This window comes from Strix uralensis, chromosome 33 (assembly GCF_047716275.1).
Source record: "Strix uralensis isolate ZFMK-TIS-50842 chromosome 33, bStrUra1, whole genome shotgun sequence".
NCBI classification, from domain to species: domain Eukaryota; kingdom Metazoa; phylum Chordata; class Aves; order Strigiformes; family Strigidae; genus Strix; species Strix uralensis.
Window position 1 is genome coordinate 3,542,382 of NC_134004.1, and position 15,077 is coordinate 3,557,458.

The 15,077-nt window shown below is 47.2% G+C and overlaps 1 protein-coding gene across 21 annotated transcripts in view; it reads right to left on the bottom strand.

The window, feature by feature from the left end:
• The window catches only part of R3HDM2 (R3H domain containing 2), a 50,176-nt gene that overhangs the window by 19,190 nt on the left and 15,909 nt on the right, over nt 1–15,077 (bottom strand). For all 21 annotated transcript variants that reach the window (XM_074853724.1, XM_074853725.1, XM_074853723.1 and 18 more), the window contains 7 exons: nt 6,919–7,117; nt 5,765–5,806; nt 4,004–4,090; nt 2,302–2,428; nt 1,724–1,802; nt 897–956; nt 89–229 (listed from right to left, as the gene is read on the bottom strand). In XM_074853724.1, coding sequence (XP_074709825.1) covers nt 89–229; nt 897–956; nt 1,724–1,802; nt 2,302–2,428; nt 4,004–4,090; nt 5,765–5,806; nt 6,919–7,086 — 704 coding nt within the window. In that variant the 5' untranslated portion in view covers nt 7,087–7,117. The remainder of the gene's footprint in view (nt 1–88; nt 230–896; nt 957–1,723; nt 1,803–2,301; nt 2,429–4,003; nt 4,091–5,764; nt 5,807–6,918; nt 7,118–15,077) is intronic.

Below are 15,077 nucleotides of genomic sequence, written 5' to 3' on the forward strand. Positions count from 1 at the left end.
CCAGGGCTCTGTGTCTGTGGATCATGTAGCACCACGCAAGGAAGGGAAGGGGATGCCAGCCCAGTTATTCTCCCTCCCTCCCCCTTACATTCGTGTGTTACTGGTCTTGTTGATAATGACCGCCTTCCCCGTTTGGTCAACATTATGGTCCATGCCGAAGTAGGCAGCTACCCGGTGCAGCAGCATCCGATGGTATGAGGTCATCTGAGGGAACTTCTTAAACTGATTGCTGAGAAGAGGGGAGAAAGCATTAGAATTTAGAAGGCCATGAAACAGACAAAGATAATCTGACACCAAAAGAAAGATCAAGGCCAGAGATCAGACCCCAGATCAGACCACGCCACCTATTCCAAGCAGTTAGTCATGACTCAAGTGCTGCTTCTTACGCTGAGCGTGAGCATGGGCACTGCTTTGCCTGACAGAGTTGGGCTGATTCAAGGGCTCAAGTTGAATAGGCCTTTCCTGAAACAAGACCAGCTTGTGCAGATGTCCATGTTTGTTTCTAAGCAGGAACAGGAGCCAGAAAACTTATACTGCAACTTCTCTTTTCCTGTTAGATAAAGAAGTTTGCAAGCTCTGCTGCAGACACCAATTCTAGCTCATGTTCTGGGATGTGAATCCTGCCCCTGGTTTCTCCACTCCCAATTTATGCTAGGAAGAGATGCACAATGGCACAAACCTCCTTCACAGTGGATATGGTGTCAAGGCAGCTGAGACCAAATCAATATGATACTCAGAAACCTTGTGTACGGACAAAAGGAGGTGGAGGATGTACAAGAGAACAGGTCTCCTAAACAGTGCGTCCAAAAGACACTCCCTTCTCCCCTGGGTGCCCAAACCCCTAAACTATAAGTTACAAAACTCTTTTGCTTGACACAAACTTGATGATCACTTACTTGTTGTCACTAATAAATTCCAGAATCTCCTGTTCTAACTTTAGTAGCATCATTCTATCCCTGTCAAGAAAAGAAAAAGCAAAAGGCCGCCTTTAGAGACAGTGAAACACAGCTTTCTCTGCTTGGTAACCCCCCTCCCTGCAACAGAGGAAAGTCACAAATATCTGGAGCAAGCAACACTATTAACCAGGCTTCAGACATCCTCCACAGGAATGAACTAAAGAACTCCACATTTTTTTCATACGTAGTACATTAATTGCCAGATTTTTTCAGTTTAAAGTTGTTTTGCTAACAGTGCTTGGCTTCTGGTAATACTGAATCTCTGCTCTGCTGGAAGCTCCACTGGTAGAGACTCCAGCTTTGCTACTCCTATGCCAGCGTTTGGCTTGATTACATTTATTACTGACACAGCAGCAGTTCCTTTAGAGGTTGGTATTTGACAATCATTTATAGAAAGGGTTTTAAAGCAATCAAGATTCCTTCCTGCTTGCATTCAAACAAATTATTTTTCCTCTTTCTGTCTCTCTGTAATACACAATTACATGTTTTGATTGACTGCAGCATGTAAAATTACAGTCATGCTTTTTGTTTCTACGCTGCCCCAGCTTCTAGTAACACTCTCTGAATTCCAAAATTAAAGCACACTTTCAGGTACTTTCTGTAGTTGTTGAAGTCCCCCCTCCTCCCAAGATACATGAATATATACATACATATACACACATGCACACAAACACCACAGGTTTAAGAGTCAATCAAAGAAGCCTTGGTCACCAGGTACTCCCTCCCTTCACTCCATCAGCAAGTTGTTTTACTGACTAGGGACCTACCGTGGGTTTTTTTTCAGTGTATTTACTAAAAATTCATGCAAATCTATTCCAGTGGAGTCTGTATATTCCTGGCTGGAATCTGAAACAACAACAGCAGCAGAACAAATTAACAAAGCACTGCAATAGAACAGACTGAAGGGAAGAGGTGTGTGTCTCACTACATGCATGAGCATGATGTCCCCAGATCATACACGCTGGATCATACAGCAGGACCTCAGCTCACCTCCTTGCAACCTCACACCTTGCCACCAGTGGCAGGTTTTATAAAATCAAATCTAAACTGAAAGCAAAAGTCTACACGGTGGGTCTTCTTGGGTTTGCATCTGCACATTTAAAAAGCTACCAGATCACTATGAACTATGCAGGAAGCCTGCAAGTCTGTTGGGGTACATGCCAATCTAGAGAAACCCTCTCCCTCCTTCCCCATGCTTTGCTCCAGAAAGGATGTTATAAAAACAATACACTCCTGTACTGTCATCAGCAGAGGTAACTGCTCTGCTTCAAAAACTGCACCACTGGCCAGAAGAATCCTCAAAGCAGCTAACACAGGACCTGCCCTGTTCAAACGAGCACCTGACCTCGAGACAGCATTTTCCTTGGTGCCTTTTCTTTATTCTTGTCTTTTTCTTCTTTCTCAGCCCCATCTTTCGTGGACTTTTCCTCTTCCTTGTCAGAGGGGCAGCTAACATGCAACTGAATGATGTCCTAGAACAAAACAAACCAGGCTGGTCTGAGTCACTTGGACACTCCCTGGAATCACTGCCATAGCTGGAGATGTTGGCAGCTGAGAAAGGCATCGTAGAAAGGCAGCAGATTCAGGTCACAGACCTGAGACATTTCATAAGAAGCCCTGTTCCAAGAGCTCCCCACCCTCCTCCCAGCAACAAGCCTTCGTCAGGCTCTGACAGGGACTCTCAACAGCATTTGTCACTGTTGAAAACCTGCCTTGCCTGGATCACCTCAGCATCTCAGTCACACGCTTCCCTATTCGAAGCTGATAAAATGCTATTACATTTTGGACTCAGGAGTGCCTAAGGTGAGGTAGGTCCTGCACCGTTTTGTAAGACTCTACCATCTAACCTGGAAAGAGAAAGGGCATGAGTGCAAAACAGAATACACAGCAAAAAGCATGTGGTGTGATGAGTGGTCCCTGTGTCACATGGGACTTTCTGATGTTTCCTTTCACCTCCTCTTTGGAGTTGCAACTGCCCAGCATGGCCTGAGGATTCACCCTGCTCCATGGGAAGAAATGTTAAACAGCAGTAGGACTGTCAAAGGCAACGTCAGATGATGCACTGCTCAAATTCAAGTTAAAACTGACTATAAAACCACTACCTTTTGTGCCAGCTAATCTTCCCCTGTCCTTCTGCCTTTACGCTAGTACGGTCCCCTGGCACCATGATGTGTGCTTACAGTTGCTTTAAAAGTCCTCCCCTAGTGACCCTGCAGTTCTAAGTGAAACCCAAACAAAAGACAGGGAAGCTGCCTCTGGAGCTGGGAGCCTCAACACAAGGAAGGCTCAGAGGCCAAGCAGCCCATTCACCACAAGGCGCTTAGCCTTGGCACAGGCCAGGTTTGTCCCTGTCAGTGGAAAGTAGCGTAGAGGTCTCTGATCTAGTGCTACAGACCTCATCTGGTGACTCTGTGTGCTGTGGTACTACATCATCACAACGAAGATGGGCTAGCCACAACCTGATCTACAGCGAGCCAGCTCAGACCTGGCCATCCCGTGTTTCCAAAGCCTGGGTGGGCAGAGACAGCTCAACCCATCTGCTCTTGCCGGGGCAGACAGGTTCTCAGTGCCTCTCTGACTGCTGCCCACCTTCAAGCTTCAGCTTCTCTGTCACTGCCCACAGTGACCACAGATGGGGACCATCTCTGCAGAACACCGCACACCACTCCTCTGCGAGCTGGCTGCTTTCAGCCACGGCAGCCTGAGCTGCAAGGAAAGGGCTTGCATAAAAACTTCCTTTCCATGACCAAAACCCCAGGGGCTTTGTGAAGGCGAAGTGTCATTCTATTTTCAGGGGCATAAACCTGCACAACTTGAGTAGTTGTGGGTGCCCAGTGAGCTGAAGCAGATGATTCCTCATAAGAGAAGGGTTGTGACTGTACACATACGAGCAGTGCTCACAGGCATGACCGCTTCCTTCGAAAGCAGCCTCTTGTGGGAAATTCTTGGCTCCCAAGAAGCACAAGCCCAGGATAGGACATCACTTCTAGCAAGACGTGGATTTTCTGGGCTTCCACACTCCACAGCTTGTCTCATTCTAGGCCTACCTGGGACTCCAGCAGCCCATCTACAAAGGGGCTAGACGATTCTTCACATACAGCCAAACTCCTGACCAGTTTAAGCTTTGAATTAGACTGGGGAAGGAAAAGAAAGAGTATAGTTAAGACACCTCAGTCAAAACGCACACACTAGAGTTCATGCTGCTGCATTACCAAGCCACTCCTGCAGTCATTGTTAATTAAACTGCTAAAAAAGAAGGACTACCAAACCAACTTCTTGCAACAAACAGGAATATAAAAAGGCTTGGGAGTTCTAGAGCAAATCAATTATTTTCTTCTTTCAGTCATTGATTAGGATTTGAACCAACAAAATTTTAGGTGAGAAAGATCACTGCTTAATTCATGCACTCTTTGACCGCTTCAGCCAGAGCAATTCCAGCCTCTCCCCTCCTCACCTGGCAAGAATTAAAACCATTAATAAAGGATACAGCTGAAATCAACTATTTTGTTTTTTAAGATGCAAAGATTGTTACTATTCTTAAGTAAAAGGCTGTCATCCCATTTACACCTCGCCTGTCTGACCTGATGACTTTGGTTATTTTGGGTAATGTAGTAATCCTTAGAGAAAACGCTTAAAATAAAACCTGCACTTCAGGACTCTTGGCAAGTCGACTCACTTGGGTGACAAATAGGAAAAAAATATATCAACCAGTCACATGAGATCCCAGGCAGGATCAACAATATGGAGAAAGGCCTGAGGTGCACAGACACATTCTGTCCTAGGTATGGACAGGGCAGGAACTGGAATCAGCCTGTGCGGGTACTGCACAGAGTCCTGGCTTTTATGACCAAACAGAACCATTAGAATATTTTTTCTGAACACTCTGTAGGTCATAAGCAGCACATCTCTTTCACACGTTACTTTCATCAAAAACAAGCCCAGACAGAACCCCTGTTACAAATTTAACTGGTCTCCCCTCCCTCCCATGCCTCAGGGCAGAATCTGTCTTCATTTGGGTTTGAACTTTTGTGAAAGATAAAAAAAAAAGGGGGGGGGGGGGAAGAGACCTTCACCCTCCCAATCATGGTTTTAAAATCAAGCCCTGAGCAACCTAGTCAGATGTCACAGCTGACCCTGTTTTGAGTAGGAGGCTGGACTAAATGAATCCGAGCTGGACTCCTGAATTATGCTATGTTTCTAGAACTGCTAAGCCTGGAAAATCCATGGCCACTCTTGATAAACTGGTTCAGTAGTTAATATCAGATTTTACAAAGAAAGACTGAGGCTAAGGCTAAGAAAGGTACAAAAAAAAAAAAAAATCACACAATGGCTGGGATTTTACCTACAGACAACATTCTAGAACAGTTGTGTCCTGGTGCTTATTACTAGCAAGAGTTCTGGATTCACTAACGTGCATGTGCCATTGTTATGGGAGCAAATGTGGTAGTCCCTGAAGAAGAGGGGCCTTACGTGAAACCAGGCAGTTATGCTTAACTCTGTTTTTTAACTGGAGTTAAAAAAACTGGAGTGCACTGCCCTGTTCCTCCAGTGACACCTCTGAATTTCATTTCTGGTATTTTGGGCTCTGGGGAAGGGACAGGTGTGGCAGTTAATAGCAACAAACAGTTCCTTCATGGGTAAGCGTGTGTTAAAAAGGAGCACTCGTGCTTCAGTGCATGGAAAGTTACTGTCCTGAACCGCCACACGCTGCACGTTGCTTCTGGAGACAGGAAAGACTTGAGAGTAAGGCTGGGATCATGACTCGGCTCAGAATGGCCAAAAGAACAGGACATCAGAAGAGGTCATACCTTGGCTCTTTTTCTGGCATGTCCATGACTTGAAGTTCGCCTCTGTGGAGAAAGGAAAGAGAAGGCAAGAAGCTTAATCTGTAAATGGTATTTGTCATGCAAGGCAGCAGAACACTGAGCATGTAAAATGTCTCTGAAGAAAATCTCTACCTGACAGCAATGGAAGCATGTGCAAATAGGAAGACCTGGAGAGCTGTCCTGTCAGGCCTCAGGTGGGCAAAAACTGCTTAAAAACTTCACATGGATTAGAACCAGTTCCTCTGTTTCTGACAGAACCAGCACAACTGTGGGATCACAGGGCATGACACACTTCTAAGTGGGAAAATGGTCTTCTACCATTCCTGGGACATGAAGAGGGTTCTAGCACAGTGGATCATGAGAGAGACACACTGCTGCTCTGATTTAAGAGACACTGAGTCATCTGTTATCCCGACCTTCTAAGAAACCTTTCCCCATTCCACATTACAAAGTGACCAGAGTCAGGCTCCTTCTGAGCAACACTGGTGTCTGCCCATGCAGTGGTTGAACAAATCTGGTGCCAGCCACCAGCTTTAAATGCAGAAGCATTCAGCAGGTTGTTGAGGGTCGGCATTTCTTCAAGCTCAACACTAAGCCAAAAGCACATGTGGCAAGAGAGCAGAGCAGCAGGAATGAGTCCCAGCACCCTCCAAATGACTTTTTTTCCTTGCTGAAATGAAATCCCGAAACATTCACTTCCTATCTGGGCATTTTTAAGAGCAGCAAAGCAATGGCCAAGCACCACTCCTGAAACCAAGCTCTCCCTGGGATACCTTCGCTTCACGTTAAGTCATTAACTGATCCTTAGGTCAAAGAAAGGAATAAGAGGGAGGTAACAGCTATGGGACTAGAACCTGGGGACTGAGCACAAGTGCCCCCAGGAGCACACCAGTCTCATTTTCTCCTGGGCTCAAAGAATATTTAAATTATTCCACTCACAGCAGAACAGATTCATCTAAAGAGAGCAGCCTGTGAACAACACAGTCTGCACGGCATGGCATCCCTTTGGGAGGTGGTAGCACAGGCTTAGGCCCCTTTCAGAAGGGACAGCAACTAGCTTGTGTTTTCCAAGTAGAAGGGGAGGGCCCAGCTCTGCAAGCTGGCGGAAGGGACTACTCACTTGTCTGCACACTTACCTGAGGTTCCTGGCGCATGCTGACCTCCTCCCCTCCATCCTTCTCCACCTCCTCCTTGCTTGGTGACCTGGATACATATTTGGTTCTGTTCACAGATTCCTCAACCACCTTTTTTTCAGACTCCTTCATTATTTCCAGAGACTCCTGTGTTGTGTTGCTGTTTGACATCTTCAGAGCCCTACAACGTAGCAGTGGGCACCTGCCAGAAGAGGTGACAGAATGGATAGAAGGGAGTCAGGGGGTGGAGAGAGTTTCCGTCTGGAACACAAACTCTTGCACATACAAGTTGTAACTTCCTTGTAACTCATCTTGTGTACAAAGACTCCAAACCAAACACTCCAATGACAGCCCACCACTCATCCCCTTGGATGCAGCCCCTGGCTTGAGGGGACCTTGCAGGAGCTCTGTGATTCTCAGCAGGACTCTGGAGACACTAGCAAGGCTGAACAAAGCCTCTGAGATATACAGAGGTCCCCAGTGCAGGCACTCTGCCCTCTACCTTCTTCGATGGGAGGGAGGAACTGAGGATAGTCCTAATGCCAGCAACCATCCAGAGGCAGGGAATTCGGTAGGTGAAATAAACTCAAGCGACCAGAGGAGGTGTGCTCTGCCCCAGGACAAACAACAACAAAAAAATATGCATTTTTCCCCAGCTCAGTCCTTGCAATTAGCCAAATCTTCAGTGAGAAGATTTGAGTCTTGTACCCAAAGACATTGCTCTGGTTCTTCCTGTGAAATAAGGTAAAGCCCGATATCTTCTCTCTAGCTGACTATGGTTAGATACTTCAGGAGAAATTGGAGTCAAACAATAACAGTCAAATCACAGATCAAGAGGAAAAAATAATGCTTCCTGACAAAGTTGCATTTAATTGCTTCCTTTTGATTAGCACAAATGCAGGCAGCCCAAAGAGCCCCTGAAACCACCGCTGAATTAGAGTGGAATCTAGACAGGGCAGCAACATATGCCTCAGTCTGCTGGCAGTCTTAAACAGGAGCAATGAACACGTCACACATCCGTCCATCAAATTCAGTGTTAATTCCAAACCCATCATCTAGAATGGAAATGTCAGCCCTCTCAGCTAACTCAAAGCAGACTTCTCTGAGCTTGAGTGAGGGTTAAACAAGCTTACGTAGGACTGCAGAGGGATTCTGGTACTGAGAAACATGATTGCAGAGACCGCCTGTGCAGAACACAACGTTTGTCCTGATGACAGATGAGGAGGCTGGATAAAAGCAGGATAAAGGCAGGCCTATTGAGACAAGTTTCCAAAAAGAAAAGGGGGAGCCTAAATTTGAGAGAGGCTCAGACAAAAGGCCTGGGCACTGGAAAACACAGCTGATGTTTAACAACTTGTTTTATTAATTACTTTGGCAGAACATGGCTGAAAAAGAGTCAGATCTCACAGAGATTTATCAACTCTTGGCTCTGCATGGGAACTGCTAATATTCATTAACTAATTCAACCTCATTCCCCTTTAATTTGTGGGGCTGCTGAACATAAAACATGTATTTGACTCTTACCACAGCTACTGGAATCAGTTCCAGATACTGAGAGAGCGCAATCAACTGCTTCTAGTTCATGGATTCTTACAGGGATTTGCAACAAACTTGTTAAGACGTCCAGGGCAGATGCCCTGTTGTGAATGGCAAATGCTGTGTATTACAGGCGAATCCCTGCGGCAGGCTGCAGCCAGAGAAACCACAGCACCATGCAGCAAGCGTGCCTGGGAGACGTCAGCACCGCACAGGATCCAAGCGAGAGGAGGGGACAGGACACTTACTGAAAAAAGGAGGAAGCTATGGTCACCTTAGCTTTCCTGCACACCTATCATCGCCTGTTCTAAACTTATGGTGAGCTTTCCCCCACCAATAAGACTCACTGCTGTCAGTTCAAAAATCACAGATGGGCGAACCAGGAAAGGAAAAAGTTACTTAACCCAAGGCCTTGATGAGTAAGTGGCACCTTGAAATTGTGTGGGAAATACATCCGTTGACCCCAGAAAACTCACAGAAAAAGGGTACAGCGAAAGCAAAAAAAGCTGGCGCAGATGAAGCTGACAGTGCTGCACTGTCTGGTTTATGCACAGGAACCAGTCCCTTTCAAGGCAGAGGCAAGCGGATACATCCCAGCACTGTACGAAAACAAGGCATTTCTCACTAGAGAACTGCTGGAAGATCCCAGCCACTGTTCATGTGTGTTCATTCTGGAGCTGGAAGCTTACAAGAAACCCCACTGATAATTCCATAAGCAATTTCCTATGTAGCACACTTGAAAGGGTTCGGATGAGGACACAAGGGACCAGAAGGCTTCTTCTCACCTGAGAGGCAATACTGAACAAACACAAGTGGGCAAGATCTCCGTGCCTGCCGCAGTGCTGAGTCAGGCTCCTTCAGCCCAGCATCATCACACTGTACCAGGCAGGCTGTCCCACAACCAAATTGGTGACTTCTGGCAGAAAAGAGCTGCCATTGATAGCTTGTTACAGAAAAGGAACCAGACGAGAGCAGTCGGCTGTTGACGTTAGTCCTGCAAGACGATTCTGCAAACACCTCTCCCTTCTGGCTGCTAACAATTTCCAAGCATGTACGTGGCCTCAAATACCAGGTGGAGGAGAGGGCGAGAGCACCTCAATCTGCTATTCCGAATGCTGCTCAGTGCAGATCCTTGCACTGCACCGATCACTTGCAGCTCCCCACCCTTTCCTGACACAGTCCCACAGGAGAGCGTGCAGCACCACAGACGATCGTATTGGCAGGCGTCTCCTGAAGCACCCCTGCCGGAAGCAGCTTCCGTCGGGAACCACTGAGGCATCCATCCTCCAGCAGCAAGGGTCCGTTTTTCATCCCAGCAGGCTGGGTATCCAGCAGTTGCCAACAGGAATGGCAATTGAGCTCCCAGGTTTATAGCAAGCATGCTGCCCGGGATGGTGAGCCCCCACATGAGGGAGTTGTGCTCTGCTGCGATGCCTCCGACAGGAACTAGGTCAGAAAAGAAAAAGGGACCACTTGCTTGATTTGCACGCCAGCCTCCTTAGTGGGAGTCCAGATTATGCAGGGGGTGAAGCTGGTAAACTCTGCTTACCCTCTCCCCAACACATTCCACGCTTTAGAAAACTGCTCCAGCCTCATGTCCAGGCCAGGGGCCTGGCTTGTAAACAAGCCAGGAGGATCAGTAGCAGATTTGGGGAAGGGAGGCAGAATGAGGCACCTGAACTGCACACACAACACCTTAGATCTAAAAGGGGACTTTCTGCACTAAAATAAAGAAGCAGGTTTTGTACAGCTCACTCTCTTTGCAACAGTCCCCCTATAACAAGTTTTTACCCCCAAGCCAAGCACCTCAGTCAAATTTGAGAAGGGTAACAGGACCTTTTCTCATCATACTGCAATGTAACTTCAGCATCACAACAAGGGGAATATAATCAGTTTTCCCTCTCCTCTTCAAGAAAAGATGACTTAGAGCCACTGAAATGAGATTTTAGGCTGCCCCCCCCCCGATACAGCTTCCGTTCCTGAAGCAGTCCTCCAGGATATTTCCCTGCACATAAAAGAAGATATGTGCACCACCAGTGCTTCTGAATAGCGATGCTTCCGAGAGGAGGTTTCCTTTCTGTATGAATGAATCAGCCCTGCTCCCCCAGGACAGACGTGGGATGCAGTGAGGGGGTGGCAGACATGATCTGCTGTGACAGACAGCGGCTTGCAGAGAAAGTGGAAGTTCAGAGGACTTGGTGGGGTGGGTGGGACTGAGCCGTGCCTTGCCAGGGAGATGAAAAGATTACATAGAGGCAACATTAGGGAAGCCACAAAACCGGTGTCAGAAAAGAGAACAACAGAGCAACAGAGGGTGGGTGAGCTGCCATTGACTTTTTGGGTTGGGTCTGGAGGCTGGCAAAGTGAACAGGCCAGTCAAGGCAGCGACAGTGTGAACGCTTTGTGCGTGCTGGCCAAGGGCCAGGTGAAGGGGTAGCCGGGACAGATTGATGTCCTCTTCTTCACCCTGAAGGGGAACATTGAATTCCACCTCTGCTGCCTTCTTGCCACATGCAATTCGCAGCTGCCGAGCCATGACAATTCAGGCAGCAGCTGCTCCTGGTTAGGCAGGGAATAAAAGCAAGAAACTTCTGCATTTACAGTTAGGATGGATCCAGCAGCAAATGTGGGAAAGGCAGGAAGCCTACTGCTGAATACACTCTCTTCCTGGCCTTGTTTCCCAGAGTACAGACACGCTCCTGTGAGCTAAATGAGGGTGCAAAGGAGACATATGGATGCTTGGCTGTAGCTGCCTACATGCACACGCTCCTGTGTTGCAATAGGATAGAGGTATCTGAGGTAGCTCGTCCCACCATGTAAGAGAGCCAAGCTACCTCTCAGTTTTCAGGGGGAAAGGAAACAAGTGTGAGTGGGCTCCACTTTCTCAGTCCCTGTCCAAGCGACAACCACAGGAGCAAGTCTGGATGCTTACAGCTTTCTTGACCAGGCTTCACAATTTGCTTCAAAGACAAGAACCTTGACTCACTTCCCCTCTGTCTCCTCCCTTGGTTATTAACCAATTCTTTTTTTGCTTTCCAAGACTCACTCCAAAAGGCATTCAACAGGGCAGAGTAAAAACCTTATCAGACTCAGCCCAGGTCATCAGTGTTAACAGAACAGAGTTTTCACTACAGAGAAGGCTGCGGAGCCTCACTGCCGAAAAGAAACCCTGCATAGCCATAACAACGGTGGCTTTCTTCATCCTCAGGCTGGTTTTAAAATATAAAGAAAGCATACTTAGAAACAAAATATGTCCAATCACATGCTAAGCACAGTTAAAGTGCTCTGAGGGCTCAGGAATAAACATCCTGAGGGTGGCAACTCACTGGGGGGCAGGACAGTCCCCACCACATTGCTCCCATGGACAATCGAAGTCAATTCTGAGCACTGGGAGGAGAACGGGACAGGAAGAGCACGGGACAGGAAGAGCTGGCCCAGCCCAAGGGAGGTTTGCTGCTACAACTGGTATTTAAAACCAACAAACCAGCCTGTAACAGGAAAGGGGGAAAACAGCGGCCTTTTTCCAGCATCTGAGTGTTTCACTTCACCCCTCTGTGTGAGGCTTTAGTATTAGCATCATTTATCACTAAGTACCTCCTGCAAGGTTAAATGATGATGCTCTCACAAACAATTTGCTCATTGGCTTCCAGGTCAGCCAATCGGAATCACAGCTCCATAGCAACAGGCTCTATCACTAGGAGCAACCAGACAAGTCTGGGGGGTGATTTAGATTCCCCCTCCTCGAGCACAGCGTCTGCTGTAGAAAAAGGTTTTCACAGGAAAAAGTGGAGGCGGTGAGGTGGAGAGGGTGCTGCAAATTCAAGACATTAAAGCCTCCTCAGTTCTACTGACTAAGTCAGGCAGCACAGGGCTCCCTCTCTGCACCGAAAGATCTTCAGAGAGGCTTTCTGTCTTCTCCTTTTCTGCCAAGGCACAGCAGCTGGTAAGATTTTTGCTGTATTAAAGTACACCTACCAGATGTAACAAGAAGCTGTAATGAAAGGCTTTGCTATGTGGCCAACACAGGCCACACAGTTCCTGAAACATGGCCCTCCCAGGCTCCATTTGGGCTCCTGGTCTGCTCTGCAAAATGTAAGCTGCCTGCACCAACACTGCTGACTGGGGCATCCCCAGCATCCCATAAAAAGCTTGAAAACAAACAGGTAAAGAGCCTTTCAAGCACACTCCCTTTCCCTCCTGTTGGAGAGACCAGCTCCCTATCAGAGGTAACAGCTCTAGCTAGAACAAGCACCTGGTTCAGTGAGAAAGCCCTGAAACCTTACTTGGGAACACTCGTAAGCTGCAACTGTCTCAGCCAATAAAGCAATCTCTCCCAAATTCTTTCCATTGCTTTTTTAATTATCAGCTGAAGAGTGGGATTTAATTCCTCACTACCATACAGTTCCTACAAAACCTAGCAAAAAAAACCCCAACCCAAAACACAACAGGAGGCCAGAAGTATTTGACTGCACAGTGCGCAGGCTCCCAGTGCTTAGTCATTGCTTTAAATCTTAATCTCCACCCCCACATTACATCAAAGAGGTGAAAATTATGATGCAGATGGAAGGGTTTGACTTCAGGTGGAAAACGGGGGAAATAACCTTATATGAACAAGGAGACAGGAAATGCAGGTGAGATAGAAAGCCCTTATCTAAGTTAGCTCTCCACAACATCAGGAGGTCTCCAACATGTCCCTCCCAACTAATTCCAAGGAGGGTAAGACACCACCAGTTAAATTGCCTTCACCCACAGCTGAAGAAAGCCCCCATATCAAGCTCTACTTCCACATTTGCTGAGCAAATGGCTGCAGCAGCTTCAGGTGCTAATGGCTCTCCTGGCTGTTCACCTAACATCTGTTCTGTAAGGCAGGGCTGCTACAGGAGAATCCCTTCAGAGGGACTCATCTCTGCACCTCAGCAGAGCTACTGCCCACTTGGTTTTGAGGGGCTCAAACTCAGGGGCTACCGGGCCTGTTCTCCGACCGTAACCCCAAGGAAGAGGCCAGTGTCTGCGACAGCCTAGCTATGGTGGCCATGGCTCGCCTCCGCATCTCTGGCTGAATGGAGGAATTGGAGTCTGGAGAAGAGATGTAATCCCAGAGCTGCTCTTCATTTCAAATACCTTTAAAAGGGCTGTTCACTAGTGTACAGGTGCAGTCAGCCCTGTTAAATGGCACAATAGCCAGTAGGTGTGTTATGGGAAACATCTGAATTATCACCATGGCAGTAGCTCTCAGTTATTCAGTATGTGCATGGATTTCATTATGTGGAACATCTCAAAGTACAATATAATTTCAGGGGGAAAAAAAAAAATCAGTTATTTTGTTACCTCCCTCAATCAATGCAAGCACTAACATCAGGATAGGTGTCAGCTTGCTATTACTGTACTCCAAGAGTATGACACAACTGGTGTCAGGACTGCCAAAATCATCTTCATGTGATACACAGGAATCAAATGTGCCAGAACAACAAAGGTGCGTTGGCATCTGAGGAAAGAGAGAATCAAAAAGATACAGCATGTTTCACGCGTGGGCTTCAAAAAGTCAAACTTTAATCGCCTGCCACTTCCACCTGGATGCAACTCAGGGTTTCTATCCAGAATGCTGCTGTCACAGACGAGTCTGGGCCCTCGAAGGTAGCCAGCAGGACACACGCTGTAGCACCAGGGCCTTTCCAGCACTGCCTCAGGAAAGAGGCATCAACGCTGAAGACTAATTGCAGGTTTGACAAATGGCATTCTCAGGTGCAGGCTGGCACCTCCCCAGGGCAGGTTCACTTCCCTCACTTTTTGAATTACCTGCTCTGCCTAGGGATCTTAGTTCATCAAAATAACAGGCAGCACTAGAGTCCCTAGGCAGGCATGGAAGCAATAAGAATGCAGCAGGGCCGCCCTTGCCAAAGCCTTTGGGACCACATCACCCTGGGGATGGGTAAACATCTACATTACTGCAGTCTGAGAGTTGCTATTAAAACAACACATCTTGCCTAGACACAATGGAGTAGTTTTCACTGAAAATGACTATTTCAGCAGAAGATAAAACAAAAAGCACCACTTAAATGAAAACACACAAGGCAGAGCAGCTGTTGTGAAGGGAGCATGCAGCAGAGGTAACTGCCTGCCACACAGACAAGCTCCAGGCAGGAGAAGGGTTCCACCACACAAGTTCCATTGCATTAAACAATGAGGAAAATGCCACTTCAACTCAAGTCATGGTTGCTTTTCATTTCATCATTAACACAAGAACAAGGCCCTCATACAGGATGTGATGTCTGGGCGTAAGACAGAAACTTCATCAGATCTTGTAAGGTAAGCAACACAGTGCCCTGGGCAGAAGGCAGAAGTCCTTGTAGGAGTGGAAGAGGTGTTCATTCTTCCCTGTGAGGGAAGGAAACAGAAGATGCTGTTGAACCATGTCTGAAACATGAATGTGTCCAGCCAACTACCCAATGCCTCCATGTACTCTGCAGGGGATTCTGCAATTTTTAATCTGGTAACTGTTGTGTTGAGATCCAGCCTCTTGTGGAAGGACAAGCTCACGGCAGAACCCTTTGCACTTATCTCAGGATAGAAAAATCCAAAGCAGAAAAATGAATTTCTTTCCCCCTCCAGATTCCAGATGTTTCCCC